Raw genomic sequence first — 27,770 nt, forward strand, 5'->3', positions numbered from 1 at the left:
AAACTAAACCAAACACATCTGTTTCTGTCTACCCACCAGGTGTTGGCGAACCACATGGCTAATAGCGGTAACCCCATGAACCCTGGTGGTAACCCCATGGGTCAGGGGGGTATGTCTGGGAACAACCAGGGGATGAACTCCCCCCAGTACCCAGGACAGCAGAACCAGGCTTACATGCAGCAGGGCCTGTACGGACGCCAAGGCTACCCCGGGGGAGGAGGAGGCTTCGGGGGGAAGTGAGTGTGGGCCCCGGGGGAGGAGGAGGCTTCGGGGGGAAGTGAGTGTGGGCCCCGGGGGAGGAGGAGGCTTCGGGGGGAAGTGAGTGTGGGCCCCGGGGGAGGAGGAGGCTTCGGGGGAGTGAGTGTGGGCCCCGGGGGAGGAGGAGGCTTCGGGGGGAAGTGAGTGTGGGCCCCGGTGGAGGAGGAGGCTTCGGGGGGAAGTGAGTGTGGGGAGGCTTTATGGTAGAGTCCTAAATGGCACCATTTTCTATATATAGAGTCAGCCTGGTAGACAGGTAGAGTGTGGAGAGTCAGCCTGGTCGACAGGTAGTGGAGAGTCAGCCTGGTCGACAGGTAGAGTGTGGAGAGTTAGCCTGGTTGACAGGTAGAGTGTGGAGAGTCAGCCTGGTCGACAGGTAGTGGAGAGTCAGCCTGGTCGACAGGTAGAGTGTGGAGAGTTAGCCTGGTTGACAGGTAGAGTGTGGAGAGTCAGCCTGGTTGACAGGTAGAGTGTGGAGAGTTAGCCTGGTTGACAGGTAGAGTGTGGAGAGTCAGCCTGGTAGACAGGTAGAGTGGAGAATCGGCCTGGTCGACAGGTAGAGTGTGGAGAGTTAGCCTGGTTGACAGGTAGTGGAGAGTCAGCCTGGTAGACAGGTAGAGTGGAGAGTCGGCCTGGTAGACAGGTAGAGTGGAGAGTCGACCTGGTAGACAGGTAGAGTGGAGAGTCGGCCTGGTAGACAGGTAGAGTGGAGAGTCGGCCTGGTAGACAGGTAGAGTGGAGAGTCGGCCTGGTAGACAGGTAGAGTGGAGAGTCGGCCTGGTAGACTGGTAGAGTGGGAGTCGGCCTGGTAGACAGGTAGAGTGGAGAGTCAGCCTGGTAGACAGGTAGAGTGGAGAGAGTCGGCCTGGTAGACAGGTAGAGTGTGGAGAGTCGGCCTGGTAGACAGGTAGAGTGGAGAGTTAGCCTGGTAGACAGGTAGTGGAGAGTCAGCCTGGTAGACAGGTAGAGTGGAGAGTCGGCCTGGTAGACAGATAGTGGAGAGAGTCAGCCTGGTAGACAGATAGTGGAGAGAGTCGGCCTGGTGGACAGGTAGAGTGGAGAGTCGGCCTGGTAGACAGGTAGAGTGGAGAGTCGGCCTGGTAGACAGGTAGAGTGGAGAGTCGGCCTGGTAGACAGGTAGAGTGGAGAGTCGGCCTGGTAGACAGGTAGAGAGTTTGTGAAATATTGAATAGAACAATCATGTTGAAACCCGGTGAGTGTATGAGGAGTTTATGTGCTGCCTGGTTGGTGTGGAGAGAGGACAGTCAGTCCATGTTGTCACTCATTTCAATCTCAAATTTTTTGGGTTTCAAAATCCCTTAAAACTTAAGGTTAAGTTTGAAGTTATCTCTCAGCTGTATACTGAAACACGTTTAGCGGGGGGGCCATTTTGATGTTTTTCAAATGTTTTAAAGTAGGATAGACTTAAATGTAGGTATGCAGAACCACGTATTGTGTTATGCAGCACGGCTAACACAATCACTTTACACTCACCTATCCTCTACCTACTCAGTTATTGACATCCTGATGGATGCTACCTTCTGTTTCCTGTCTACTAGTTACCCTGGAGGTCCTGACTCTAGTCCTGGTGGCATGGGCATGCCCCCCCACTCTCGTCCCCCTGGTGACTTCACCCAGCCTGCTGCCGCCGCTGCCGCCGCCGCCGTCGCCGCGGCCGCCGCCACGGCTACCGCCACTGCCACGGCAACCGTTGCCGCCATGCAGCAGGACACTCAAAACAAGGACATGAACCAATATGGACCGGTATGTTGTAACGTCCATACATACACCTCAGAATTGTTGGTGGTCTTCCTAAGCCAGGTAGACAGGTAGAGTGTGGAGAGTCGGCCTGGTAGACAGGTAGAGTGTGGAGAGTCAGCCTGGTAGACAGGTAGAGTGTGGAGAGTCGGCCTGGTAGACAGGTAGAGTGTGGAGAGTCAGCCTGGTAGACAGGTAGAGTGTGGAGAGTCAGCCTGGTAGACAGGTAGAGTGTGGAGAGTCAGCCTGGTAGACAGGTAGAGTGTGGAGAGTCTGCCAGGTAGACAGGTAGAGTGTGGAGAGTCGGCCTGGTCGACAGGTAGAGTGTGAAGAGTCAGCCTGGTAGACAGGTAGAGTGTGGAGAGTCGGCCTGGTAGACAGGTAGAGTGTGGAGAGTCGGCCTGGTCGACAGGTAGAGTGTGGAGAGTCGACCTGGTAGACAGGTAGAGTGTGGAGAGTCGACCTGGTAGACAGGTAGAGTGTGGAGAGTCAGCCTGGTAGACAGGTAGAGTGTGGAGAGTCGGCCTGGTAGACAGGTAGAGTGTCGAGAGTTAGCCTGGTAGACAGGTAGAGTGGAGAGTTAGCCTGGTCGACAGGTAGAGTGGAGAGTTAGCCTGGTCGACAGGTAGAGTGGAGAGTCAGCCTGGTAGACAAGTAGAGTGTGGAGAGTCGACCTGGTAGACAGGTAGAGTGTGGAGAGTCAGCCTGGTAGACAGGTAGAGTGTGGAGAGTTAGCCTGGTAGACAGGTAGAGTGGAGAGTTAGCCTGGTAGACAGGTAGAGTGGAGAGTTAGCCTGGTAGACAGGTAGAGTGTCTGTTAACACAGTAGATAGTTACAGCACACAAACATACAGATAATTGTCTACTTTTGTATGGATGTGACAAATTATACAGGGGAGGATTTTTCCCTGAAGGCTTTGAATCACTACGATCGTCTTTCGTTTCATTGCCTTTCATCATCTCTGTGTTAGAAACTTTAAGGGAAACTACGAGCCAAAGGGCCTTCACCTTGATCCCACTTTCAGCTGTCTATCGTATTGATCCCTGTCCTCGTATTGATCCCTGTCTATCGTATTGATCCCTGTCTATCGTATTGATCCCTGTCTATCGTATTGATCCCTGTCGTCGTATTGATCCCTGTCGTCGTATTGATCCCTGTCTATCGTATTGATCCCTGTCGTTGTATTGATCCCTGTCTATCGTATTGATCCCTGTCGTCGTATTGATCCCTGTCTATCGTATTGATCCCTGTCTATCGTATTGATCCCTGTCGTCGTATTGATCCCTGTCGTCGTATTGATCCCTGTCGTCGTATTGATCCCTGTCTATCGTATTGATCCCTGTCTATCGTATTGATCCCTGTCGTCGTATTGATCCCTGTCTATCGTATTGATCCCTGTCGTCGTATTGATCCCTGTCTATCGTATTGATCCCTGTCTATCGTATTGATCCCTGTCGTCGTATTGATCCCTGTCTATCGTATTGATCCCTGTCGTCGTATTGATCCCTGTCGTCGTATTGATCCCTGTCGTCGTATTGATCCCTGTCTATCGTATTGATCCCTGTCTATCGTATTGATCCCTGTCTATCGTATTGATCCCTGTCTATCGTATTGATCCCTGTCTATCGTATTGATCCCTGTCTATCGTATTGATCCCTGTCTATCGTATTGATCCCTGTCGTCGTATTGATCCCTGTCTATCGTATTGATCCCTGTCTATCGTATTGATCCCTTCTCTTCCAGATGACTTCGTCGTTCCAGATGGGGCCCAGCCAGGCTTACCAGAACCAGTTCATGAACCATGGACCCGGGGGGCCCAGGGGCCCTCCATCCCTCCCAGGGAACATGGGCCCCGGTCCGGGCATGAACCCCTCCCACATGGGAATGAACCAGCCCCGGCCCCAGGGGATGGTGCCCTTCGGAGGCCACGGGGGCCAGAGAATTCCCCAGCAGGGATACCCAGGACCCAGGCCTCAGGGTATGGGCATGCAGGGTGTGAAGAGACCCTACCCTGGAGAGGTGAGTGGATCCGTTTGGGTGAAACTACCATTGACTCTTCTATAGCTCAGTTGGTTGAGCGTGGCGCTGGCAATGCCAGGATTGTGAGTTCAATTCCCGGGACCACCTATATTCAAAACATTTATACACATGTGACTGTAACTCACGTTGGATAAAAGTGTCTGCTAAATGCCAGATATTATTATTATATTATGACTAGCAATATGGCTCACTGTAGATATTGATATTCTTATCTGTGTTTATTAGGCTACCCTCGATTGATGTTAAACTAAAGCAAAGTTAGCTAATTTCCATTATAAACTGGGTGGTTCGAGCCCTGAATGCTGATTGGCTGAAAGCCGTGGTATATCAGACCGTATACCATGGGTATGACAAAACATGTATTTTTACTGGTCTAATTACGTTGGTAACCAGTTTATAATAGCAATAAGGCACTTTGGGTGTTTGTGATATATCGCCAATATACCACGGCTAAGGGCTGTGTCCTAGCACTCCGCATTGCGTCGTGCCTAAGAACAGCCCTTAGCCGTGGTATATTGGCCATATACCACAGCCTCTCGGGCCTTATTGGTTAAATGAAACATGATCTAATATGATTCAGTTCTTTTTGGATGGTAACTTCCTATTGGATGGTAACTTCCTACTGGATGGTAACTTCCTACTGGATGGTAACTTTCTATTGGATGGTAACTTCCTATTGGATGGTAACTTTCAATTGGATGGTAAATTCCTATTGGATGGTCAATTCCTATTGGATGGTAACTTCCAATTGGATGGTAAATTCCTATTGGATCGTAACTTCCTATTGGATCGTAACTTCCAATTGGATGGTAAATTCCTATTGGATGGTAACTTCCTGGATCAGATATTGTATAGTATTATGAGTAGTTAGTACTTTATTTGTACCTTTTATTTGTACATTATTGTAATATATTCCTCCCTAGCCTGTCTATTGATAACTTCATCATTATTGTCCAATCAATCAACTACTTGATGAAATAAGTAATATATTTCCTTCTTTCGTTCCTACCTACGAAGCATAACTACGGAGGCCAGCAGTATGGTCCAGGACCGAACAGTCAAGGGTTCCCCCAGCAGCAGAGCCAGTACCCCACCCACACCCCCAACCCCTCCAGGCCACTCCCGTCACCCAACTACCCAGGCCAGAGAATGCCTGGTGGGCAGCAGATCCAGGGCCAGTACCCCCCTCCTGGAGGGGCCATGGGACAGTACTACAAGGTAAGCAGCCATAGACACCCTCCAACCCTGTTCTTGAAGAGCTACCCTCCAACCCTGTTCCTGGAGAGATACCCTCCAACCCTGTTCCTGGAGAGATACCCTCCAACCCTGTTCTTGAAGAGCTACCCTCCAACCCTGTTCTTGAAGAGCTACCCTCCAACCCTGTTCCTGGAGAGATACCCTCCAACCCTGTTCCTGGAGAGATACCCTCCAACCCTGTTCTTGAAGAGCTACCCTCCAACCCTGTTCTTGAAGAGCTACCCTCCAACCCTGTTCTTGAAGAGCTACCCTCCAACCCTGTTCCTGGAGAGATACCCTCCAACCCTGTTCTTGAAGAGCTACCCTCCAACCCTGTTCTTGAAGAGCTACCCTCCAACCCTGTTCTTGAAGAGCTACCCTCCAACCCTGTTCCTGGAGAGATACCCTCCAACCCTGTTCTTGAAGAGATACCCTCCAACCCTGTTCCTGGAGAGATACCCTCCAACCCTGTTCTTGAAGAGATACCCTCCAACCCTGTTCCTGGAGAGATACCGGGTTGGAGTTAAAACCTAAAGGAGGGTATCTCTCCAGGAACAGGGTTGGAGTTAAAACCTACAGGAGGGTTTCTCTCCAGGAACAGGGTTGGAGTTAAAACCTACAGGAGGGTTTCTCTCCAGGAACAGGGTTGGAGTTAAAACCTACAGGAGGGTTTCTCTCCAGGAACAGGGTTGGAGTTAAAACCTACAGGAGGGTTTCTCTCCAGGAACAGGGTTGGAGTTAAAACCTACAGGAGGGTTTCTCTCCAGGAACAGGGTTGGAGTTAAAACCTAGAGGAGGGTATCTCTCCAGGAACAGGGTTGGAGTTAAAACCTACAGGACGGTATCTCTCCAGGAACAGGGTTGGAGTTAAAACCTAGAGGAGGGTATCTCTCCAGGAACAGGGTTGGAGAAACGTGTACTAAGGTCCATAGCGAGTGACTACTAACAGTACAGTGTTTGTGTACTGAGTTCTGCACCATTATAGTCATCTAATGTTTTGTTCTGTTTCTTTTTGCAGCAAGAGGCTTTCAACGGTCAAACGAACAACTTTCCTGGGAGTGGATATCAGTACAGCCAAGGCAATATGAATGGGGTAGGCTTTTCAATCACCTTACTAACACCTGATGATACCTGATGAAATAGGCAATATGAATGGGGTAGGCTTTTCGATCTCCTTACTAACACGAATGTATGATACATGATGAAATAGGCGACATTTGATTTAATCTATGCACATAGTTATATATTTATTGGTGTTTATACATATGCTATATTTTTGATGCAATTATCCGTATTTTTTGTGTTTCTGCAAATTAGTTATTTAATTATTTAAAATGATAATATTAAAATAATATTTATATTTTCATCTGTTATAATCCTTGCAGCCTCCTAGACCGGTGGGTAACTACCCCCACTCCCCGGTGCCTGGCAACCCGACCCCGCCCATGACCCCAGGAAGTAGTATCCCTCCCTACATGTCTCCCAATCACGACGTCAAGCCTCCCTTCCCTCCAGACATCAAACAAAATATCACTGCTCTTCCTCCTCCTCCAGGTCAGTCTCTCATATCACTGCTCTTCCTGCTCCTCCAGGTCAGTCTCTCAATTCAAAAGGCTTTATTGGCGAGGGAACACACATTTACACTCACAAAAGTTACAAGGGAATAGAGACATTTCAAAATGTTATATTATGGCTATGTGCAGTGTCTCTCTCTCTCACACACTTCCTCCACCTCCAGGTTAGTCTCTTTACATAGTGTCACAGCAGAGGACTTCCTATCCCAACTGTCATCATGTCCTCATCTGATACCTAATCTCTCATGTCCCTTTGTCATTAGAATTAACTTTATTGTCCCGTCATCATTGAACCGTTGTTGTTTTATAAAGTTATTTGTTTGTTGTAATTTGATCACTGGTTCTTTTTTGATGTACTTCCTATTTCCTGCATTTACGGTAGAGCAGAGCTCCCTTGAAGAGGAAACTTTGGTCTCAATGAGACTTCCCTTCATAAAATGTTTTAAAAAAGTGAAATAATTAAAAGTGTTTGAATAAAGAGTCAGTATAATTGGTACAGTATCACTAACCGACCTTTATCTGAGGAAAAGTCTGACCGTCTACTTTTTTGTCTCTCTCTCCCAGCCAACCCCAACGAGGAGCTGCGTCTGACCTTCCCGGTGAGGGACGGGGTGGTCCTAGAGCCCTTCAGACTGGAGCACAACCTGGCCGTCAGTAACCATGTCTTCCACCTCCGCCCCTCCGTACACCAGACCCTCGTGTGGAGGTAAGGCTTTCCTCCTCACCTCTCAAATGCAACTCTGGACCTCGAGGTCAGTTCCTCTGTGTTTCCCCATTCTTCTCCTTTAATCAGGGACTGATTTAGACCTGAGATTCTGGACCTCGAGGTCAGTTCCTCTATTGGTCAGTGTGTAGGAGGGTGTTCCTCTATTGGTCAGTATGTAGGAGGGTGTTCCTCTATTGGTCAGTGTGTAGGAGGGTGTTCCTCTATTGGTCAGTATGTAGCAGGGTGTTCCTCTATTGGTCAGTATATAGGAGGGTGTTCCTCTATTGGTCAGTATGTAGCAGGGTGTTCCTCTATTGGTCAGTATATAGGAGGGTGTTCCTCTATTGGTCAGTATATAGGAGGGTGTTCCTCTATTGGTCAGTATGTAGCAGGGTGTTCCTCTATTGGTCAGTATGTAGGAGGGTGTGCCTCTATTGGTCAGTATGTAGCAGGGTGTTCCTCTATTGGTCAGTATATAGGAGGGTGTACCTCTATTGGTCAGTATATAGGAGGGTGTTCCTCTATTGGTCAGTATGTAGCAGGGTGTTCCTCTATTGGTCAGTATATAGGAGGGTGTTCCTCTATTGGTCAGTATGTAGGAGGGTGTTCCTCTATTGGTCAGTATGTAGGAGGGTGTTCCTCTATTGGTCAGTGTGTAGGAGGGTGTTCCTCTATTGGTCAGTATATAGGAGGGTGTTCCTCTATTGGTCAGTATGTAGGAGGGTGTTCCTCTATTGGTCAGTGTGTAGGAGGGTGTTCCTCTATTGGTCAGTATATAGGAGGGTGTTCCTCTATGGGTCAGTATGTAGGAGGGTGTTCCTCTATTGGTCAGTATGTAGGAGGGTGTTCCTCTATTGGTCAGTGTGTAGGAGGGTGTTACTCTATTGGTCAGTATATAGGAGGGTGTTCCTCTATTGGTCAGTGTGTAGGAGGGTGTTCCTCTATTGGTCAGTATGTAGGAGGGTGTTTCTCTATTGGTCAGTATGTAGGAGGGTGTTCCTCTATTGGTCAGTATGTAGGAGGGTGTTCCTCTATTGGTCAGTATGTAGGAGGGTGTTCCTCTATTGGTCAGTATGTAGGAGGGTGTGCCTCTATTGGTCAGTGATGTATGTAAAGTACAGCCCTGATTTGTGATCAGGGTCCAGCTCTGTCATACAGTAGTATGCAGTGAAAAGAATCTATACCTTTTAAGAACCTTAGTCAGAGTGTACATTGTATATCCATCCTGTTGTTATCAGCCTTTTACAGATGCACTAGCTTTGGTCAATCCTTCTCCAAGAGCGAATGCGAGGTTACAGTCTGGCCACGCTAGCTAATAGATGAACGGACAGGTTGTTCTGCTCGGTCCCCCTACAGGTCAGATGTGGAACTGCAGTTTAAATGACAGGTGGTTCTGCTATGTCCCCCTACAGGTCAGATGTGGAACTGCAGTTTAAATGACAGGTGGTTCTGCTCTGTCCCCCTGCAGGTCAGATGTGGAGCTGCAGTTTAAATGACAGGTTGTTCTGCTCTGTCCCCCTGCAGGTCAGATGTGGAGCTGCAGTTTAAATGACAGGTTGTTCTGCTCTGTCCCCCTACAGGTCAGATGTGGAACTGCAGTTTAAATGACAGGTCAAATCAAATCAAGTTTATTTTATATAGCCCTTCGTACATCAGCTAATATCTCGAAGTGCTGTACAGACACCCAGCCTAAAACCCCAAACAGCAAGCAATGCAGGTGTAGAAGCACGGTGGCTAGGAAAAACTCCCTAGAAAGGCCAAAACCTAGGAAGAAACCTAGAGAGGAACCAGGCTATTTTTTATTTATTTTTATTTTATTTCACCTTTATTTAACCAGGTAGGCTAGTTGAGAACAAGTTCTCATTTGCAACTGCGACCTGGCCAAGATAAAGCATAGCAGTGTGAACAGACAACACAGAGTTACACATGGAGTAAACAATAAACAAGTCAATAACATGGTAGAAAAAAAGAGAATCTATATACAATGTGTGCAAAAGGCATGAGGTAGGCAATAAATCGAATAATTACAATTTAGCAGATTAACACTGGAGTGATAAATCATCAGATGATCATGTGCAAGAAGAGATATTGGTACTGGTGTGCAAAAGAGCAGAAAAGTAAATAAATAAAAGCAGTATGGGGGGTGAGGTAGGTAAATTGGGTGGGTAGTTTACAGATGGACTATGTACAGCTGCAGCGATCGGTTAGCTGCTCGGATAGCAGATTTTTAAAGTTGTTGAGGGAGATAAAAGTCTCCAACTTCAGAGATTTTTGCAATTCGTTCCAGTCGCAGGCAGCAGAGAACTGGAAGGAAAGGCGTCCAAATGAGGTTTTAGCTTTAGGGATGATCAGTGAGATACACCTGCTGGAGCGCGTGCTGCGGGTGGGTGTAGCCATCGTGACCAGTGAACTGAGATAAGGCGGCACTTTACCTAGCATAGCCTTGTAGATGACCTGGAGCCAGTGGGTCTGACGACGAACATGTAGCGAGGGCCAGCCGACTAGGGCATACAGGTCGCAGTGGTGGGTCGTATAAGGTGCTTTAGTAACAAAACGAATGGCACTGTGATAAACTGCATCCAGTTTGCTGAGTAGAGTGTTGGAAGCTATTTTGTAGATGACATCGCCGAAGTCGAGGATCGGCAGGATAGTCAGTTTTACTAGGGTAAGTTTGGCGGCTATGAGGGGTGGCCAGTCCTCTTCCGGCTGTGCTGGGTGGAGATTATAACAGAACTATGCCAAGATGTTCAAAATGTTCATAAGTGACAAGCATGGTCAAATAATAATCATGAATCATTTTCAGTTGGCTTTTCATAGCCGATCATTAAGAGTTGAATAGCAGGTCCGGGACAGGTAGGCAGGCAGAACAGTTGAAACTGGAATAGCAGCAAGGCCAGGTGGACTGGGGACAGCAAGGAGCCACCACGCCTGGCAGTCCCGACGCACGGTCCCAGGGCTCAGGTCCTCCGAGAGAGAGAAAGAAAGAGAGAAGGAGAGAATTAGAGAGAGCCAAGATTTTCAAAATGTTCATAAATGACAAGCATGGTCAAATAATAATCAGGAATAAATGTCAGTTGGCTTTTCATAGCCGATCATTAAGAATTGAAAACAGCAGGTCTGGGACAGGTAGGGGTTCCATAACCGCAGGCAGAACAGTTGAAACTGGAATAGCAGCAGGGCCAGGCGGACTGGGGACAGCAAGGAGCCATCATGCCCGGTAGTCCTGACGTATGGTCCTAGGGCTCCGGTCCTCCGAGAGAGAGAAAGAAAGAGAGAAGGAGAGAATTAGAGAGAGCCAAGATTTTCAAAATGTTCATAAATGACAAGCATGGTCAAATAATAATCAGGAATAAAAGTCAGTTGGCTTTTCATAGCCGATCATTAAGAGTTGAACAGGTAGGGGTTCCATAACAGCAGGCAGAACAGTTGAAACTGGAACAGCAGCAAGGCCAGGTGGACTGGGGACAGCAAGGAGTCATCATGCCCGGTTTGCCGTGACGTATGGTCCTAGGGCTCAGGTTCTCCGAGAGAGAGAAAGAAAGAGAGAACGAGAGAATTAGAGAGAGCATACTTAAATTCACACAGGACACTGGATAAGATAGGAGAAGTACTCCAGGTATAACCAACTGACCCTAGCCCCCCGACACATAAACTACTGCAGCATAAATACTGGAGGCTGAGACAGGAGGGGTCAGGAGACACTGTGGCCCCATCCGATGATACCCCCGGACAGGGCCAAACAGAAAGGATATAAAGAATCCAAAAGAATCCAAGATGGCGTAGCAGTCGGATGTGTCTTTGTCCTGTCTTGTCCCGTGTAAATAGTATTCGTATTTTTCGTATACATTTCGTATTTATTTTAATTTCACTTTCCATCTAGGAACTGAATATACATTCCTACATTCCGCCTCACCCAATGTGGTACGGACCTGCTATTTTTTATATACTTTAGAACCGTAACCACAATCAGAAGCTAGCCAGATAACTAGCTACTAGCTAGTAGTCAGTTAGCCACTGCCGCGGTCTTCGCCCTTAACTCGGACACAGCCAGCTTCAATACCGGGCCGATACCTGCCAGTCTGCAAGCGCGATATCAACCCAGAGCATATAGGACTGCTTTTTCTCTACCACATCACCGGATTCCTGACGCAAGCTCTGGACAATTACACCGTATTATCACAGCTAGCTAGCTGCAACCGAGTGGCTACTACTGGCTAACACCTCTGTCCCGAAGCAAGCACCAGTTAGCCTTGAGCTAGCCTCGAGCTAGGCCCATCTGCCGGCTAGCTGCAGCGCGATATCAACCCAGAGCATATAGGAATGCTTTTTCTCTACCACATCACCGGATTCCTGACGCAAGCTCTGGACATTTACACCGTATCATCACAGCTAGCTAGCTGCAACCGAGTGGCTACTACTGGCTAACACCTCTGTCCCGAAGCAAGCACCAGTTAGCCTTGAGCTAGCCTCGAGCTAGGCCCATCTGCCGGCTAGCTGCAAGCGCGATATCAACCCAGAGCATATAGGACTGCTTTTTCTCTACCACATCACCGGATTCCTGACGCAAGCTCTGGACAATTACACCGTATCATCACAGCTAGCTAGCTGCAACCGAGTGGCTACTACTGGCTAACACCTCTGTCCCGAAGCAAGCACCAGTTAGCCTTGAGCTAGCCTCGAGCTAGGCCCATCTGCCGGCTAGCTGAAGAGCTAGTGCCACTGCCACTGCCACGAAGCTAGCACCAGTTAGCAAACACTATTCTACAATTCACAACCTCTCTTTCGCCATCGCCATCTGGCTTGGATTCTCTGTCGACACAACCACGTCTGAGCAGACCCCCTCCGTCTGAGCAGACCACCCCCCGGGCTACTAACTTTACACGCCGCGTGCTAGCTTAGTGGAGGCCTCCTCTGCTCCATCTACGGCTGCCCCCTGGACACTATGATCACTTGGCTACATAGCTGATGCATGCTTGACTGTCCATTAATTCACGGTACTCCATTCTGTTTATTTGTGTCTTATCTGTCGGCTCTGTGCTTTAACTCAGGATCTGTGTGTAGTTAATCCGACCCTCTCTGCCTAGTCATCGCCATTTTTACCTGTTGTTGCTGTGTCAGACTAGCACCCTGTTATTGCTGCTGTTATCTTACCTGTTGTTTTAGCTAGCTCTCCCAATCAAGACCTGCAATCACTTTATGCCTTATTGTATGTCTCTCTCAAATATCAATATGCCTTGCATACTGTTGTTCAGGCTAGTTTTCATTGTCATTGTTTTGGTTTGCAATGGACCCTGTAGTTCCACTCTCCGTACCTCTGATACCCCCTTTGTCCCACCCCCCACACATGCGGTGACCTCACCCATTGAGACCAGCATGTCCAGAGATACAACCTCTCTTATCATCACCCAGTGCCTGGGCTTGCCTCCGCTGTACCCGCGCCCCTCCATACCCCTGTCTGCACATTATGCCCAGAATCTATTCTACCACGCCCATAAATCTGCTCCTTTTATTCTTTGTCCCCAACGCTCTAGGCGACCAGTTTTGATAGCCTTTAGCCGCACCCTCATCCTACTACTCCTCTGTTCCTCGGGTGATGTGGAGGTAAACCCAGGCCCTGCATGTCCCCAGTCACCCTCATTTGTTGACTTCTGCGATCGAAAAAGCCTTGGCCTCATGCATGTCAACATCAGAAGCCTCCTCCCTAAGTTTGCCTTACTCACCGCTTTAGCACACTCTGCCAATCCTGATGTCCTTGCCGTGTCCGAATCCTGGCTTAGGAAGGCCACCAAAAATTCTGAGATTTCCATACCCAACTATAACACTTTCCGTCAAGATAGAACTGCCAAAGGGGGAGGAGTTGCAATCTACTGCAGAGATAGCCTGCAAAGTTCTGTCATACTTTCCAGGTCTATGCCCAAACAGTTCGAACTTCTAATTTTAAAAATTAATCTCTCCAGAAATAAGTCTCTCACTGTTGCCGCCTGCTACCGACCCCCCTCAGCTCCCAGCTGTGCCCTGGACACCATCTGTGAATTGATCGCTCCCCATCTAGCTTCAGAGTTTGTTCTGTTAGGTGACCTAAACTGGGATATGCTTAACACCCCGGCAGTCCTACAATCCAAGCTTGATGCCCTCAATCTCACACAAATCATCAAGGAACCCACCAGGTACAACCCTAAATCCGTAAACATGGGCACCCTAATAGACATTATCCTGACCAACCTGCCCTCCAAATACACCTCTGCTGTCTTCAATCAAGATCTCAGCGATCACTGCCTCATTGCCTGTATCCGCCACGGGTCTGCGGTTAAACGACCACCCCTCATCACTGTCAAACGCTCCCTAAAACACTTCTGCGAGCAGGCCTTTCTAATCGACCTGGCCCGGGTACCCTGGAAGGATATTGACCTCATCCCGTCAGTTGAGGATGCCTGGTCATTCTTTAAATGTTACTTCCTCACCATATTAGACAAGCATGCTCCGTTCAAAAAATGCAGAACCAAGAACAGATATAGCCCATGGTTCACTCCAGACCTGACTGCCCTCGACCAGCACAAAAACATCCTGTGGCGAACTGCAATAGCATCGAAGAGCCCCCGCGATATGCAACTGTTCAGGGAAGTCAGGAACCAATACACGCAGTCAGTCAGGAAAGCAAAGGCCAGCTTTTTCAAGCAGAAATTCGCATCCTGTAGCTCTAACTCCAAAAAGTTCTGGGATACTGTAAAGTCCATGGAGAACAAGAGCACCTCCTCCCAGCTGCCCACTGCACTGAGGCTAGGTAACACGGTCACCACCGATAAATCCGTGATAATCGAAGACTTCAACAAGCATTTCTCAATGGCTGGCCATGCCTTCTTCCTGGCGACTCCAACCTTGGCCAACAGCCCCGCCCCCCCCGCTGCTACTCGCCCAAGCCTCCCCAGCTTCTCCTTTACCCAAATCCAGATAGCAGATGTTCTGAAAGAGCTGGAAAACCTGGACCCATACAAATCAGCTGGGCTTGACAATCTGGACCCCCTATTTCTGAAACTGTCCGCCGCCATTGTCGCACCCCCTATTACCAGCCTGTTCAACCTCTCCTTCGTATCATCTGAGATCCCCAAGGATTGGAAAGCTGCCGCGGTCATCCCCCTCTTCAAAGGGGGAGACACCCTGGACCCAAACTGTTACAGACCTATATCCATCCTGCCCTGCCTATCTAAGGTCTTCGAAAGCCAAGTCAACAAACAGATCACTGACCATCTCGAATCCCACCGTACCTTCTCCGCTGTGCAATCCGGTTTCCGAGCCGGTCACGGGTGCACCTCAGCCACGCTCAAGGTACTAAACGACATCATAACCGCCATCGATAAAAGACATTACTGTGCAGCCGTCTTCATCGACCTGGCCAAGGCTTTCGACTCTGTCAATCACCATATTCTTATCGGCAGACTCAGTAGCCTCGGTTTTTCTAATGACTGCCTTGCCTGGTTCACCAACTACTTTGCAGACAGAGTTCAGTGTGTCAAATCGGAGGGCATGTTGTCCGGTCCTCTGGCAGTCTCTATGGGGGTACCACAGGGTTCAATTCTCGGGCCGACTCTTTTCTCTGTATACATCAATGATGTTGCTCTTGCTGCGGGCGATTCCCTGATCCACCTCTACGCAGACGACACCATTCTATATACTTCCGGCCCTTCCTTGGACACTGTGCTATCTAACCTCCAAACGAGCTTCAATGCCATACAACACTCCTTCCGTGGCCTCCAACTGCTCTTAAACGCTAGTAAAACCAAATGCATGCTTTTCAACCGTTCGCTGCCTGCACCCGCACGCCCGACTAGCATCACCACCCTGGACGGTTCCGACCTAGAATATGTGGACATCTATAAGTACCTAGGTGTCTGGCTAGACTGCAAACTCTCCTTCCAGACTCATATCAAACATCTCCAATCCAAAATCAAAGCAAGAATCGGCTTTCTATTCCGCAACAAAGCCTCCTTCACTCACGCCGCCAAACTTACCCTAGTAAAACTGACTATCCTGCCGATCCTCGACTTCGGCGATGTCATCTACAAAATAGCTTCCAACACTCTACTCAGCAAACTGGATGCAGTTTATCACAGTGCCATTCGTTTTGTTACTAAAGCACCTTATACGACCCACCACTGCGACCTGTATGCCCTAGTCGGCTGGCCCTCGCTACATGTTCGTCGTCAGACCCACTGGCTCCAGGTCATCTACAAGGCTATGCTAGGTAAAGTGCCGCCTTATCTCAGTTCACTGGTCACGATGGCTACACCCACCCGCAGCACGCGCTCCAGCAGGTGTATCTCACTGATCATCCCTAAAGCTAAAACCTCATTTGGACGCCTTTCCTTCCAGTTCTCTGCTGCCTGCGACTGGAACGAATTGCAAAAATCTCTGAAGTTGGAGACTTTTATCTCCCTCAACAACTTTAAAAATCTGCTATCCGAGCAGCTAACCGATCGCTGCAGCTGTACATAGTCCATCTGTAAACTACCCACCCAATTTACCTACCTCACCCCCCATACTGCTTTTATTTATTTACTTTTCTGCTCTTTTGCACACCAGTACCAGTATCTCTTCTTGCACATGATCATCTGATGATTTATCACTCCAGTGTTAATCTGCTAAATTGTAATTATTCGATTTATTGCCTACCTCATGCCTTTTGCACACATTGTATATAGATTCTCTTTTTTTCTACCATGTTATTGACTTGTTTATTGTTTACTCCATGTGTAACTCTGTGTTGTCTGTTCACACTGCTATGCTTTATCTTGGCCAGGTCGCAGTTGCAAATGAGAACTTGTTCTCAACTAGCCTACCTGGTTAAATAAAGGTGAAATAAAAAATAAAATAAAAAATAACCCCACCCACTCTGCCAAAGCACAGCCCCCACACCACTAGAGGGATATCTTCAACCACCAACTTACAATCCTGAGACAAGGCCGAGTATAGCCCACAAAGATCTCTACCACAGCACAAACCAAGGGGGGGCGCCAACCCAGACAGGAAGATCACGTCAGTAACTCAACCCACTCAAGTGACGCACCCCTCCTAGGGACGGCATGAAAGCTGCAGATCTGGTGGTTCTGCTCTGTCCCCCTGCAGGTCAGATGTGGAGCTGCAGTTTAAATGACAGGTTGTTCTGCTCTGTCCCCCTACAGGTCAGATCTGGAACTGCAGTTTAAATGAAAGGTTGTTCTGCTCTGTCCCCCTGCAGGTCAGATGTGGAGCTGCAGTTTAAATGAAAGGTTGTTCTGCTCTGTCCCCCTGCAGGTCAGATGTGGAACTGCAGTTTAAATGACAGGTTGTTCTGCTCTGTCCCCCTGCAGGTCAGATGTGGAGCTGCAGTTTAAATGACAGGTTGTTCTGCTCTGTCCCCCTGCAGGTCAGATGTGGAGCTGCAGTTTAAATGACAGGTTGTTCTGCTCTGTCCCCCTGCAGGTCAGATCTGGAGCTGCAGTTTAAATGACAGGTTGTTCTGCTCTGTCCCCCTACAGGTCAGATGTGGAACTGCAGTTTAAATGACAGGTTGTTCTGCTCTGTCCCCCTGCAGGTCAGATGTGGAGCTGCAGTTTAAATGACAGGTTGTTCTGCTCTGTCCCCCTGCAGGTCAGATGTGGAGCTGCAGTTTAAATGACAGGTTGTTCTGCTCTGTCCCCCTGCAGGTCAGATCTGGAGCTGCAGTTTAAATGACAGGTTGTTCTGCTCTGTCCCCCTACAGGTCAGATGTGGAACTGCAGTTTAAATGACAGGTGGTTCTGCTCTGTCCCCCTACAGGTCAGATGTGGAACTGCAGTTTAAATGACAGGTTGTTCTGCTCTGTCCCCCTGCAGGTCAGATGTGGAACTGCAGTTTAAATGACAGGTTGTTCTGCTCTGTCCCCCTGCAGGTCAGATGTGGAACTGCAGTTTAAATGACAGGTTGTTCTGCTCTGTCCCCCTGCAGGTCAGATGTGGAGCTGCAGTTTAAATGACAGGTTGTTCTGCTCTGTCCCCCTGCAGGTCAGATGTGGAGCTGCAGTTTAAATGACAGGTTGTTCTGCTCTGTTCCCCTGCAGGTCAGATCTGGAGCTGCAGTTTAAATGACAGGTTGTTCTGCTCTGTCCTCCTGCAGGTCAGATCTGGAGCTGCAGTTTAAATGACAGGTTGTTCTGCTCTGTCCCCCTACAGGTCAGATGTGGAACTGCAGTTTAAATGACAGGTTGTTCTGCTCTGTCCCCCTACAGGTCAGATGTGGAGCTGCAGTTTAAATGACAGGTTGTTCTGCTCTGTCCCCCTGCAGGTCAGATCTGGAGCTGCAGTTTAAATGACAGGTTGTTCTGTTCTGTCCCCCTGCAGGTCAGATGTGGAGCTGCAGTTTAAATGACAGGTTGTTCTGCTCTGTCCCCCTGCAGGTCAGATCTGGAGCTGCAGTTTAAATGACAGGTTGTTCTGTTCTGTCCCCCTGCAGGTCAGATGTGGAGCTGCAGTTTAAATGACAGGTTGTTCTGCTCTGTCCTCCTGCAGGTCAGATCTGGAGCTGCAGTTTAAATGACAGGTTGTTCTGCTCTGTCCCCCTGCAGGTCAGATGTGGAGCTGCAGTTTAAATGACAGGTTGTTCTGCTCTGTCCCCCTGCAGGTCAGATCTGGAACTGCAGTTTAAATGACAGGTTGTTCTGCTCTGTCCCCCTGCAGGTCAGATGTGGAACTGCAGTTTAAATGACAGGTTGTTCTGCTCTGTCCTCCTGCAGGTCAGATGTGGAGCTGCAGTTTAAATGACAGGTTGTTCTGCTCTGTCCTCCTGCAGGTCAGATCTGGAACTGCAGTTTAAATGACAGGTTGTTCTGCTCTGTCCTCCTGCAGGTCAGATGTGGAGCTGCAGTTTAAATGACAGGTTGTTCTGCTCTGTCCTCCTGCAGGTCAGATCTGGAACTGCAGTTTAAATGACAGGTTGTTCTGCTCTGTCCTCCTGCAGGTCAGATGTGGAGCTGCAGTTTAAATGACAGGTTGTTCTGCTCTGTCCTCCTGCAGGTCAGATGTGGAGCTGCAGTTTAAATGACAGGTTGTTCTGCTCTGTCCCCCTGCAGGTCAGATGTGGAGCTGCAGTTTAAATGACAGGTTGTTCTGCTCTGTCCCCCTGCAGGTCAGATGTGGAGCTGCAGTTTAAATGACAGGTTGTTCTGTTCTGTCCCCCTGCAGGTCAGATCTGGAGCTGCAGTTTAAATGACAGGTTGTTCTGCTCTGTTCCCCTGCAGGTCAGATCTGGAGCTGCAGTTTAAATGACAGGTGGTTCTGCTCTGTCCCCCTACAGGTCAGATGTGGAACTGCAGTTTAAATGACAGGTCAAATCAAATCAAATCAAGTTTATTTTATATAGCCCTTCGTACATCAGCTAATATCTCGAAGTGCTGTACAGACACCCAGCCTAAAACCCCAAACAGCAAGCAATGCAGGTGTAGAAGCACGGTGGCTAGGAAAAACTCCCTAGAAAGGCCAAAACCTAGGAAGAAACTTAGAGAGGAACCAGGCTATGAGGGGTGGCCAGTCCTCTTCCGGCTGTGCTGGGTGGAGATTATAACAGAACTATGCCAAGATGTTCAAAATGTTCATAAGTGACAAGCATGGTCAAATAATAATCATGAATAATTTTCAGTTGGCTTTTCATAGCCGATCATTAAGAGTTGAATAGCAGGTCCGGGACAGGTAGGCAGGCAGAACAGTTGAAACTGGAATAGCAGCAAGGCCAGGTGGACTGGGGACAGCAAGGAGCCACCACGCCTGGCAGTCCCGACGCACGGTCCCAGGGCTCAGGTCCTCCGAGAGAGAGAAAGAGAGAGAGAAGGAGAGAATTAGAGAGAGCCAAGATTTTCAAAATGTTCATAAATGACAAGCATGGTCAAATAATAATCAGGAATAAATGTCAGTTGGCTTTTCATAGCCGATCATTAAGAATTGAAAACAGCAGGTCTGGGACAGGTAGGGGTTCCATAACCGCAGGCAGAACAGTTGAAACTGGAATAGCAGCAGGGCCAGGCGGACTGGGGACAGCAAGGAGCCATCATGCCCGGTAGTCCTGACGTATGGTCCTAGGGCTCCGGTCCTCCGAGAGAGAGAAAGAAAGAGAGAAGGAGAGAATTAGAGAGAGCCAAGATTTTCAAAATGTTCATAAATGACAAGCATGGTCAAATAATAATCAGGAATAAAAGTCAGTTGGCTTTTCATAGCCGATCATTAAGAGTTGAACAGGTAGGGGTTCCATAACAGCAGGCAGAACAGTTGAAACTGGAACAGCAGCAAGGCCAGGTGGACTGGGGACAGCAAGGAGTCATCATGCCCGGTTTGCCGTGACGTATGGTCCTAGGGCTCAGGTTCTCCGAGAGAGAGAAAGAAAGAGAGAACGAGAGAATTAGAGAGAGCATACTTAAATTCACACAGGACACTGGATAAGATAGGAGAAGTACTCCAGGTATAACCAACTGACCCTAGCCCCCCGACACATAAACTACTGCAGCATAAATACTGGAGGCTGAGACAGGAGGGGTCAGGAGACACTGTGGCCCCATCCGATGATACCCCCGGACAGGGCCAAACAGGAAGGATATAACCCCACCCACTCTGCCAAAGCACAGCCCCCACACCACTAGAGGGATATCTTCAACCACCAACTTACAATCCTGAGACAAGGCCGAGTATAGCCCACAAAGATCTCTACCACAGCACAAACCAAGGGGGGGCGCCAACCCAGACAGGAAGATCACGTCAGTAACTCAACCCACTCAAGTGACGCACCCCTCCTAGGGACGGCATGAAAGCTGCAGATCTGGTGGTTCTGCTCTGTCCCCCTGCAGGTCAGATGTGGAGCTGCAGTTTAAATGACAGGTTGTTCTGCTCTGTCCCCCTGCAGGTCAGATGTGGAGCTGCAGTTTAAATGACAGGTTGTTCTGTTCTGTCCCCCTGCAGGTCAGATGTGGAACTGCAGTTTAAATGACAGGTTGTTCTGCTCTGTCCCCCTACAGGTCAGATGTGGAGCTGCAGTTTAAATGACAGGTTGTTCTGCTCTGTCCCCCTGCAGGTCAGATGTGGAGCTGCAGTTTAAATGACAGGTTGTTCTGCTCTGTCCCCCTGCAGGTCAGATGTGGAACTGCAGTTTAAATGACAGGTGGTTCTGCTCTGTCCCCCTGCAGGTCAGATGTGGAGCTGCAGTTTAAATGACAGGTTGTTCTGCTCTGTCCCCCTGCAGGTCAGATGTGGAACTGCAGTTTAAATGACAGGTTGTTCTGTTCTGTCCCCCTGCAGGTCAGATCTGGAGCTGCAGTTTAAATGACAGGTGGTTTTGCTCTGTCCCCCTGCAGGTCAGATCTGGAGCTGCAGTTTAAATGACAGGTTGTTCTGTTCTGTCCCCCTGCAGGTCAGATCTGGAGCTGCAGTTTAAATGACAGGTTGTTCTGCTCTGTCCTCCTGCAGGTCAGATCTGGAGCTGCAGTTTAAATGTTACCATCACGAGGACCGACAAATGAACACCAACTGGCCCGCCTCTGTGCAGGTCAGTAAGAACACCACACACACACACACACACACACACACACACACACACACACACACACACACACACACACACACACACACACACACACACACACACACACACACACTAACCTTCCCTTTCCTCTGTGCAGGTCAGTGTTAACGCCACGCCTCTCAACATCGAGCGCGGCGACAACAAGACGTCCCACAAGCCCCTGCACCTGAAACAAGTCTGCCAACCAGGAAGGAACACCATCCAGATCACAGTTACCGCCTGCTGCTGTGTGAGTACTGTACTGACAACAACAACCACTACTACTACTAATGGTGGTGATGATGATGATGATGGTGGTGATAATGGTGAGGATGATGTTGGTGATGATGGTGATGAGGATGATGATGAGGATTGTGGTGATGATGATGAGGATTGTGGTGATGATGAGGATGATTCTGGGGATGATGAGGATGTATGTGGTGATGAGGAGGAGGATTGTGATGATGATGAGGAGGATTGTGGTGATGAGGAGGAGGATTGTGGTGATGAGGAGGATTGTGATGATGATGATGAGGATTGTGGTGATGATGAGGAGGATTGTGGTGATGATGAGGAGGATTGTGGTGATGATAAGGAGGATTGTGGTGATGATGAGGAGGATTGTGGTGATGATGAGGAGGATTGTGGTGATGATGGTGGTGATGTTGGTGATGATGAGGATGGTAATGATGATAATGAAGGATGAAGATGAGGATTGTGGTGATGATGATGGTCATGATGGTGGTGAGGATGATGAGGATTGTGGTGATGATGAGGATGATAATGGTGATGATAATGAGGATGGCGGTGGTGAAGAGGATGATGTAATGATAATGATGATGATGATGCGGATGATAATGGTGATGATAATGAGGATGGTGGTGGTGATGAGGATGATGTAATGATAATGAGGATGATGATGAGGATGATAATGTAGCTGATGGTGGTGAAGAGGATGATGTAATGATGAGGGTGATGAGGATGATAATGGTGATGACAATGAGGATGATAGTGGTGATGAGGATGATGTAATGATGGTGGTGATAATGGTGGTAATGATGATGCTCCTCTCCTCTACAGTCTCACCTGTTTGTACTGCAGCTGGTCCACAGACCCTCTGTCCGCTCCGTCCTGCAAGGCTTACTGAAGAAGAGGCTACTGCCTGCAGAGCACTGCATCACCAAAGGTACACTACTGGCATCCCTCTCTCTGGTACTGAGTGACCCTCTCTCTCTGGTACTGAGTGACCCTCTCTCTCTGGTACTGAGTGACCCTCTCTCTCTGGTACTGAGTGACCCTCTCTCTCTGGTACTGAGTGACCCTCTCTCTCTGGTACTGAGTGACCCTCTCTCTCTGGTACTGAGTGACCCTCTCTCTGGTTCTGAGTGACCCTCTCTCTGGTTCTGAGTGACCCTCTCTCTGGTTCTGAGTGACCCTCTCTCTGGTTCTGAGTGACCCTCTCTCTGGTTCTGAGTGACCTTCTCTCTCTGGTTCTGAGTGACCTTCTCTCTCTGGTTCTGAGTGACCCTCTCTCTGGTTCTGAGTGACCCTCTCTCTGGTTCTGAGTGACCCTCTCTCTGGTTCTCAGTGACCCTCTCTCTGGTTCTCAGTGACCCTCTCTCTGGTTCTCAGTGACCCTCTCCCTCTGGTACTGAGTGACCCTCTCTCTGGTACTGAGTGACCCTCTCTCTCTGGTACTGAGTGACCCTCTCTCTCTGGTACTGAGTGACCCTCTCTCTCTGGTACTGAGTGACCCTCTCCCTCTGGTACTGAGTGACCCTCTCCCTCTGGTACTGAGTGACCCTCTCCCTCTGGTACTGAGTGACCCTCTCCCTCTGGTACTGAGTGACTGACCCTCTCCCTCTGGTACTGAGTGACTGACCCTCTCCCTCTGGTACTGAGTGACTGACCCTCTCCCTCTGGTACTGAGTGACTGACCCTCTCCCTCTGGTACTGAGTGACTGACCCTCTCCCTCTGGTACTGAGTGACTGACCCTCTCCCTCTGGTACTGAGTGACTGACCCTCTCCCTCTGGTACTGAGTGACTGACCCTCTCCCTCTGGTACTGAGTGACTGACCCTCTCCCTCTGGTACTGAGTGACTGACCCTCTCCCTCTGGTACTGAGTGACTGACCCTCTCCCTCTGGTACTGAGTGACTGACCCTCTCTCTCTGGTTCTGAGTGAGCCTCTCTCTCTGGTTCTGAGTGAGCCTCTCTCTCTGGTTCTGAGTCAGCCTCTCTCTCTGGTTCTGAGTGAGCCTCTCTCTCTGGATCTCAGTGACCCTCGCCCTCTGGTTCTCAGTGAACTTCGCCCTCTGGTTCTGAGTGACCCTCTCTCTCTGGTACTGAGTGACCCTCTCTCTCTGGTACTGAGTGACCCTCTCTCTCTGGTACTGAGTGACCCTCTCTCTGGTACTGAGTGACCCTCTCTCTCTGGTTCTGAGTGACCCTCTCTCTCTGGTTCTGAGTGACCCTCTCTCTCTGGTTCTGAGTGACCCTCTCTCTCTGGTTCTGAGTGACCCCCACCCTCTGGTACTGTGACCCCCGCCCTCTGGTACTGAGTGACCCTCTCTCTCTGGTACTGAGTGACCCTCTCCCTCTGGTACTGTTACCCTCGCCCTCTGGTACTGAGTGACCCTCGCCCTCTGGTACTGAGTGACCCTCGCCCTCTGGTACTGAGTGACCCTCTCTCTCTGATTGATTGATTTTATTTGACCTTTTAAACTGAACATGTGTCTACATAGCTTTTTAAAATCATCAAGGACAACACAATAAAGTTGACCCCTTATCTCCATTGTGGTCCTCCTCCCATCTCCCTTATTCCCATTGTGGTCCTCCTCCCATCTCCACTGTGGTCCTCCTCTCATCTCCACTGTGGTCCTCCTCCCATCTCCATTGTGGTCCTCCTCCCATCTCCATTGTGGTCCTCCTCCCATCTCCATTGTGGTCCTCCTCTCATCTCCATTGTGCTCCTCCTCTCATCTCCATTGTGGTCCACCTCTCATCTCCATTGTGGTCCTCCTCCCATCTCCATTGTGGTCCTCCTCCCATCTCCATTGTTGTCCTCCTCCAATCTCTATTGTGGTCCTCCTCCCATCTCCCTTATTCCCATTGTGGTCCTCCTCCCATCTCCCTTATTCCCATTGTGGTCCTCCTCCCATCTCCATTGTGGTCCTCCTCCCATCTCCATTGTGGTCCTCCTCCCATCTCCATTGTGGTCCTCCTCTCATCTCCATTGTGGTCCTCCTCCCATCTCCATTGTGGTCCTCCTCCCATCTCCATTGTGGTCCTCCTCCCATCTCCCTTATTCCCATTGTGGTCCTCCTCTCATCTCCATTGTGGTCCTCCTCCCATCTCCATTGTGGTCCTCCTCTCATCTCCATTGTGCTCCTCCTCTCATCTCTATTGTGGTCCTCCTCCCATCTCCATTGTGCTCCTCCTCTCATCTCCATTGTGGTCCTCCTCTCATCTCCATTGTGGTCCTCCTCTCATCTCCATTGTGGTCCTCCTCTCATCTCCATTGTGGTCCTCCTCTCATCTCCATTGTGGTCCTCCTCCCATCTCCATTGTGGTCCTCCTCCCATCTCCATTGTGGTCCTCCTCCCATCTCCATTGTGGTCCTCCTCCCATCTCCATTGTGGTCCTCCTCTCATCTCCATTGTGGTCCTCCTCTCATCTCCATTGTGGTCCTCCTCTCATCTCCATTGTGGTCCTCCTCCCATCTCCATTGTGGTCCTCCTCTCATCTCCATTGTGGTCCTCCTCCCATCTCCATTGTGCTCCTCCTCCCATCTCCATTGTGGTCCTCCTCCCATCTCCATTGTGGTCCTCCTCCCATCTCCATTGTGGTCCTCCTCTCATCTCCATTGTGGTCCTCCTCCCATCTCCATTGTGGTCCTCCTCCCATCTCCATTGTGGTCCTCCTCTCATCTCCATTGTGGTCCTCCTCTCATCTCCATTGTGGTCCTCCTCTCATCTCCACTGTGGTCCTCCTCTCATCTCCACTGTGGTCCTCCTCCCATCTCCATTGTGGTCCTCCTCCCATCTCCATTGTGCTCCTCCTCCCATCTCCATTGTGGTCCTCCTCCCATCTCCATTGTGGTCCCCCTCTCATCTCCATTGTGGTCCTCCTCCCATCTCCATTGTGGTCCTCCTCCCATCTCCATTGTGGTCCTCCTCCCATCTCCATTGTGGTCCTCCTCTCATCTCCACTGTGGTCCTCCTCTCATCTCCATTGTGGTCCTCCTCTCATCTCCATTGTGATCCTCCTCCAATCTCCCTTATTCCCATTGTGGTCTTCCTCCCATCTCCCTTATTCCCATTGTGGTCTTCCTCCCATCTCCCCAGTTAAGAGAAACTTCAGCAGCGTAGCGGCGTCCTCTGGGAACACCACTCTGAACGGCGAGGACGGCGTTGAACAGACGGCCATCAAGGTCTCCCTCAAATGTCCAATCACCTTCCGGCGGATCCAACTTCCCGCCAGAGGACACGACTGTAAACACGTCCAGTGCTTTGATTTGGAATCCTACTTACAGTTGAACTGTGAGCGAGGAACGTGGCGATGTCCAGTATGCAAGTAAGTTGGGACTGCAGTTGAACACGGGGTGGGCGATCCTAACCTGGCTGGGTGAAACCTGGAGCTGTTACAGTAATGTTGAAATAATGGACACTGTCCCCTTTTAAAACTACATTGAATAAAGTTATTTATGCTATATCTGAAATACTCAGTTAAACAAAGAGTTGTAAAGATCAATGACCACTCTGATCACACTGGTTACCTTCTGTATTCAGTCAGTAATGTTTATGTCCTCTCTCTCCCTCCACAGTAAAACAGCATTATTAGAGGGGCTAGAAGTTGACCAGTACATGTGGGGGATCCTAAATGCCATCCAAAAGTAAGATGGCTGTCCCAACATCCTCACCATACTCATCAAACCCCCTCCTGCACCAATCACCATGAACGTTATCACTTATCAACCTCCTTGAGAGATTCTTTTTGAAATATTTTGGCTTTAATAAAGATATTAACACTATGATGTTGACTTCTGTAAAGTGGAACCACTGTTTATCGGGATGCAGTAATAAAGCGCTGTGAAGCAGCAAATATTCATTCTTTCTCTTGACGTCATCTCACTATTTCCCTCCCAGCTCGGAGTTTGAGGAGGTGACCATAGACCCTTCGTGTAGTTGGAGACCTGTGGCCATCAAGTCTGATATCCACATCAAGGAGGATCCAGATGGACCCATGGCCAAGAGGTTCAAGACCATGAGCCCCACCCAGATGACCCTGCCCAACGTGATGGAGATGATCGCCCTGCTCGGCCCAGGGCCCTCGCCCTACCCGCCCCAACAGGGGGGCAACAACAGCGAATACGGAAGCCATGGTACATTATTTACTTCGCCTCTTTCTTCCTAACTTAATCCTCTTAGTTCCTGGAGGAACATAGGACCAAGGTACATTATTTACTTAGCCTCTTTCATCCTAACTTAATCCTCTTAGTTCCTGGAGGAACATAGGGCCAAGGTACATTATTTACTTAGCCTCTTTCATCCTAACTTAATCCTCTTAGTTCCTGGAGGAACATAGGGCCAAGGTACATTATTTACTTAGCCTCTTTCTTCCTAACTTAATCCTCTTAGTTCCTGGAGGAACATAGGGCCAAGGTACATTATTTAGAGATACTTTCTTCCTAACTTAATCCTCTTAGTTCCTGGAGGAACATAGGGCCAAGGTACCAACAATGGGTTTTTAGATTATATTTCTGTGTACATAAAAACATAGAACAAGAGCCTCTATTTATATCTGTACTTATATCATAGTGATTATGTGATTTGAAAAATAAAAAAGTAAAAGTAACTTGCTTGTTTTGATTTTTGTTGTGTTACTAGGTAACAGTTACCAGGGCCACAGCGGGGGCTTTGACTTCCCCCATGGGAACCCCGGTGGTACGACCATGAACGACTTCATGCACGGTCCCGCTCTGTCCCACCCGCCAGACATGGCACAGGACAAACCCCTCTCACACAGCATGCCTGACTCTGTAAGTTAAAGTTTACACGTTTTCAAGTTTACTGCCATGTGTGAAGTATACAGAGGGTAGTGCGTAAGGCCCAGTACATCACTGGGGCCAAGCTTCCTGTCATCCAGGACCTCTATACCAGATGGTGTCAGAGGAAGGCCCTAAAAATTGTCAAAGACTCCAGCCACCCTAGTCATAGTCTGTTCTCTCTGCTACCACACGGCAAGCGGAACCTGGTATCATTGGGACGCTAACGTCCCACCTCGACAACAGCCAGTGAAATTGCAGGGTGCCAAATTCAAACAACAGAAATCCCATAATTAAAATTCCTCAAGCATACAAGTATTATACACCATTTTAAAGCTAAACTTCTTGTTAATCCAACCACAGTGTCCGATTTCAAAAAGGCTTTACGGCGAAAGCACACCATGCGATTATGTTAGGACAGCGCCTAGCCACAGAACAACATACAGACATTTTCCAGCCAAGGAGGACTCACAAAAGTCAGAAATAGCGATTAAATTAATCACCTTTGATGATCTTCATCTGGTGGCACTCCCAGGACTCCATGTTAAACAATAAATGTTAGTTTTGTTCGATAATGTCCCTCTTTATGTCCAAAAACCT

The 27,770-nt window shown here is 49.0% G+C and overlaps 1 protein-coding gene across 2 annotated transcripts in view; it reads left to right on the forward strand.

Annotated features, from left to right (window-relative positions):
• The window catches only part of LOC139569942 (zinc finger MIZ domain-containing protein 1-like), a 286,857-nt gene that overhangs the window by 249,169 nt on the left and 9,918 nt on the right, over positions 1–27,770 (forward strand). For both annotated transcript variants that reach the window (XM_071391332.1, XM_071391333.1), the window contains 14 exons: positions 40–236; positions 1,818–2,022; positions 3,761–4,036; positions 5,075–5,275; positions 6,312–6,386; positions 6,679–6,847; positions 7,432–7,573; positions 21,031–21,109; positions 21,243–21,374; positions 22,205–22,310; positions 25,471–25,699; positions 25,950–26,018; positions 26,272–26,507; positions 27,013–27,164. In XM_071391332.1, coding sequence (XP_071247433.1) covers positions 40–236; positions 1,818–2,022; positions 3,761–4,036; positions 5,075–5,275; positions 6,312–6,386; positions 6,679–6,847; positions 7,432–7,573; positions 21,031–21,109; positions 21,243–21,374; positions 22,205–22,310; positions 25,471–25,699; positions 25,950–26,018; positions 26,272–26,507; positions 27,013–27,164 — 2,268 coding nt within the window. The remainder of the gene's footprint in view (positions 1–39; positions 237–1,817; positions 2,023–3,760; positions 4,037–5,074; positions 5,276–6,311; positions 6,387–6,678; positions 6,848–7,431; positions 7,574–21,030; positions 21,110–21,242; positions 21,375–22,204; positions 22,311–25,470; positions 25,700–25,949; positions 26,019–26,271; positions 26,508–27,012; positions 27,165–27,770) is intronic.

This window comes from Salvelinus alpinus, chromosome 3 (genome assembly GCF_045679555.1).
Source record: "Salvelinus alpinus chromosome 3, SLU_Salpinus.1, whole genome shotgun sequence".
NCBI classification, from domain to species: Eukaryota; Metazoa; Chordata; class Actinopteri; order Salmoniformes; family Salmonidae; genus Salvelinus; species Salvelinus alpinus.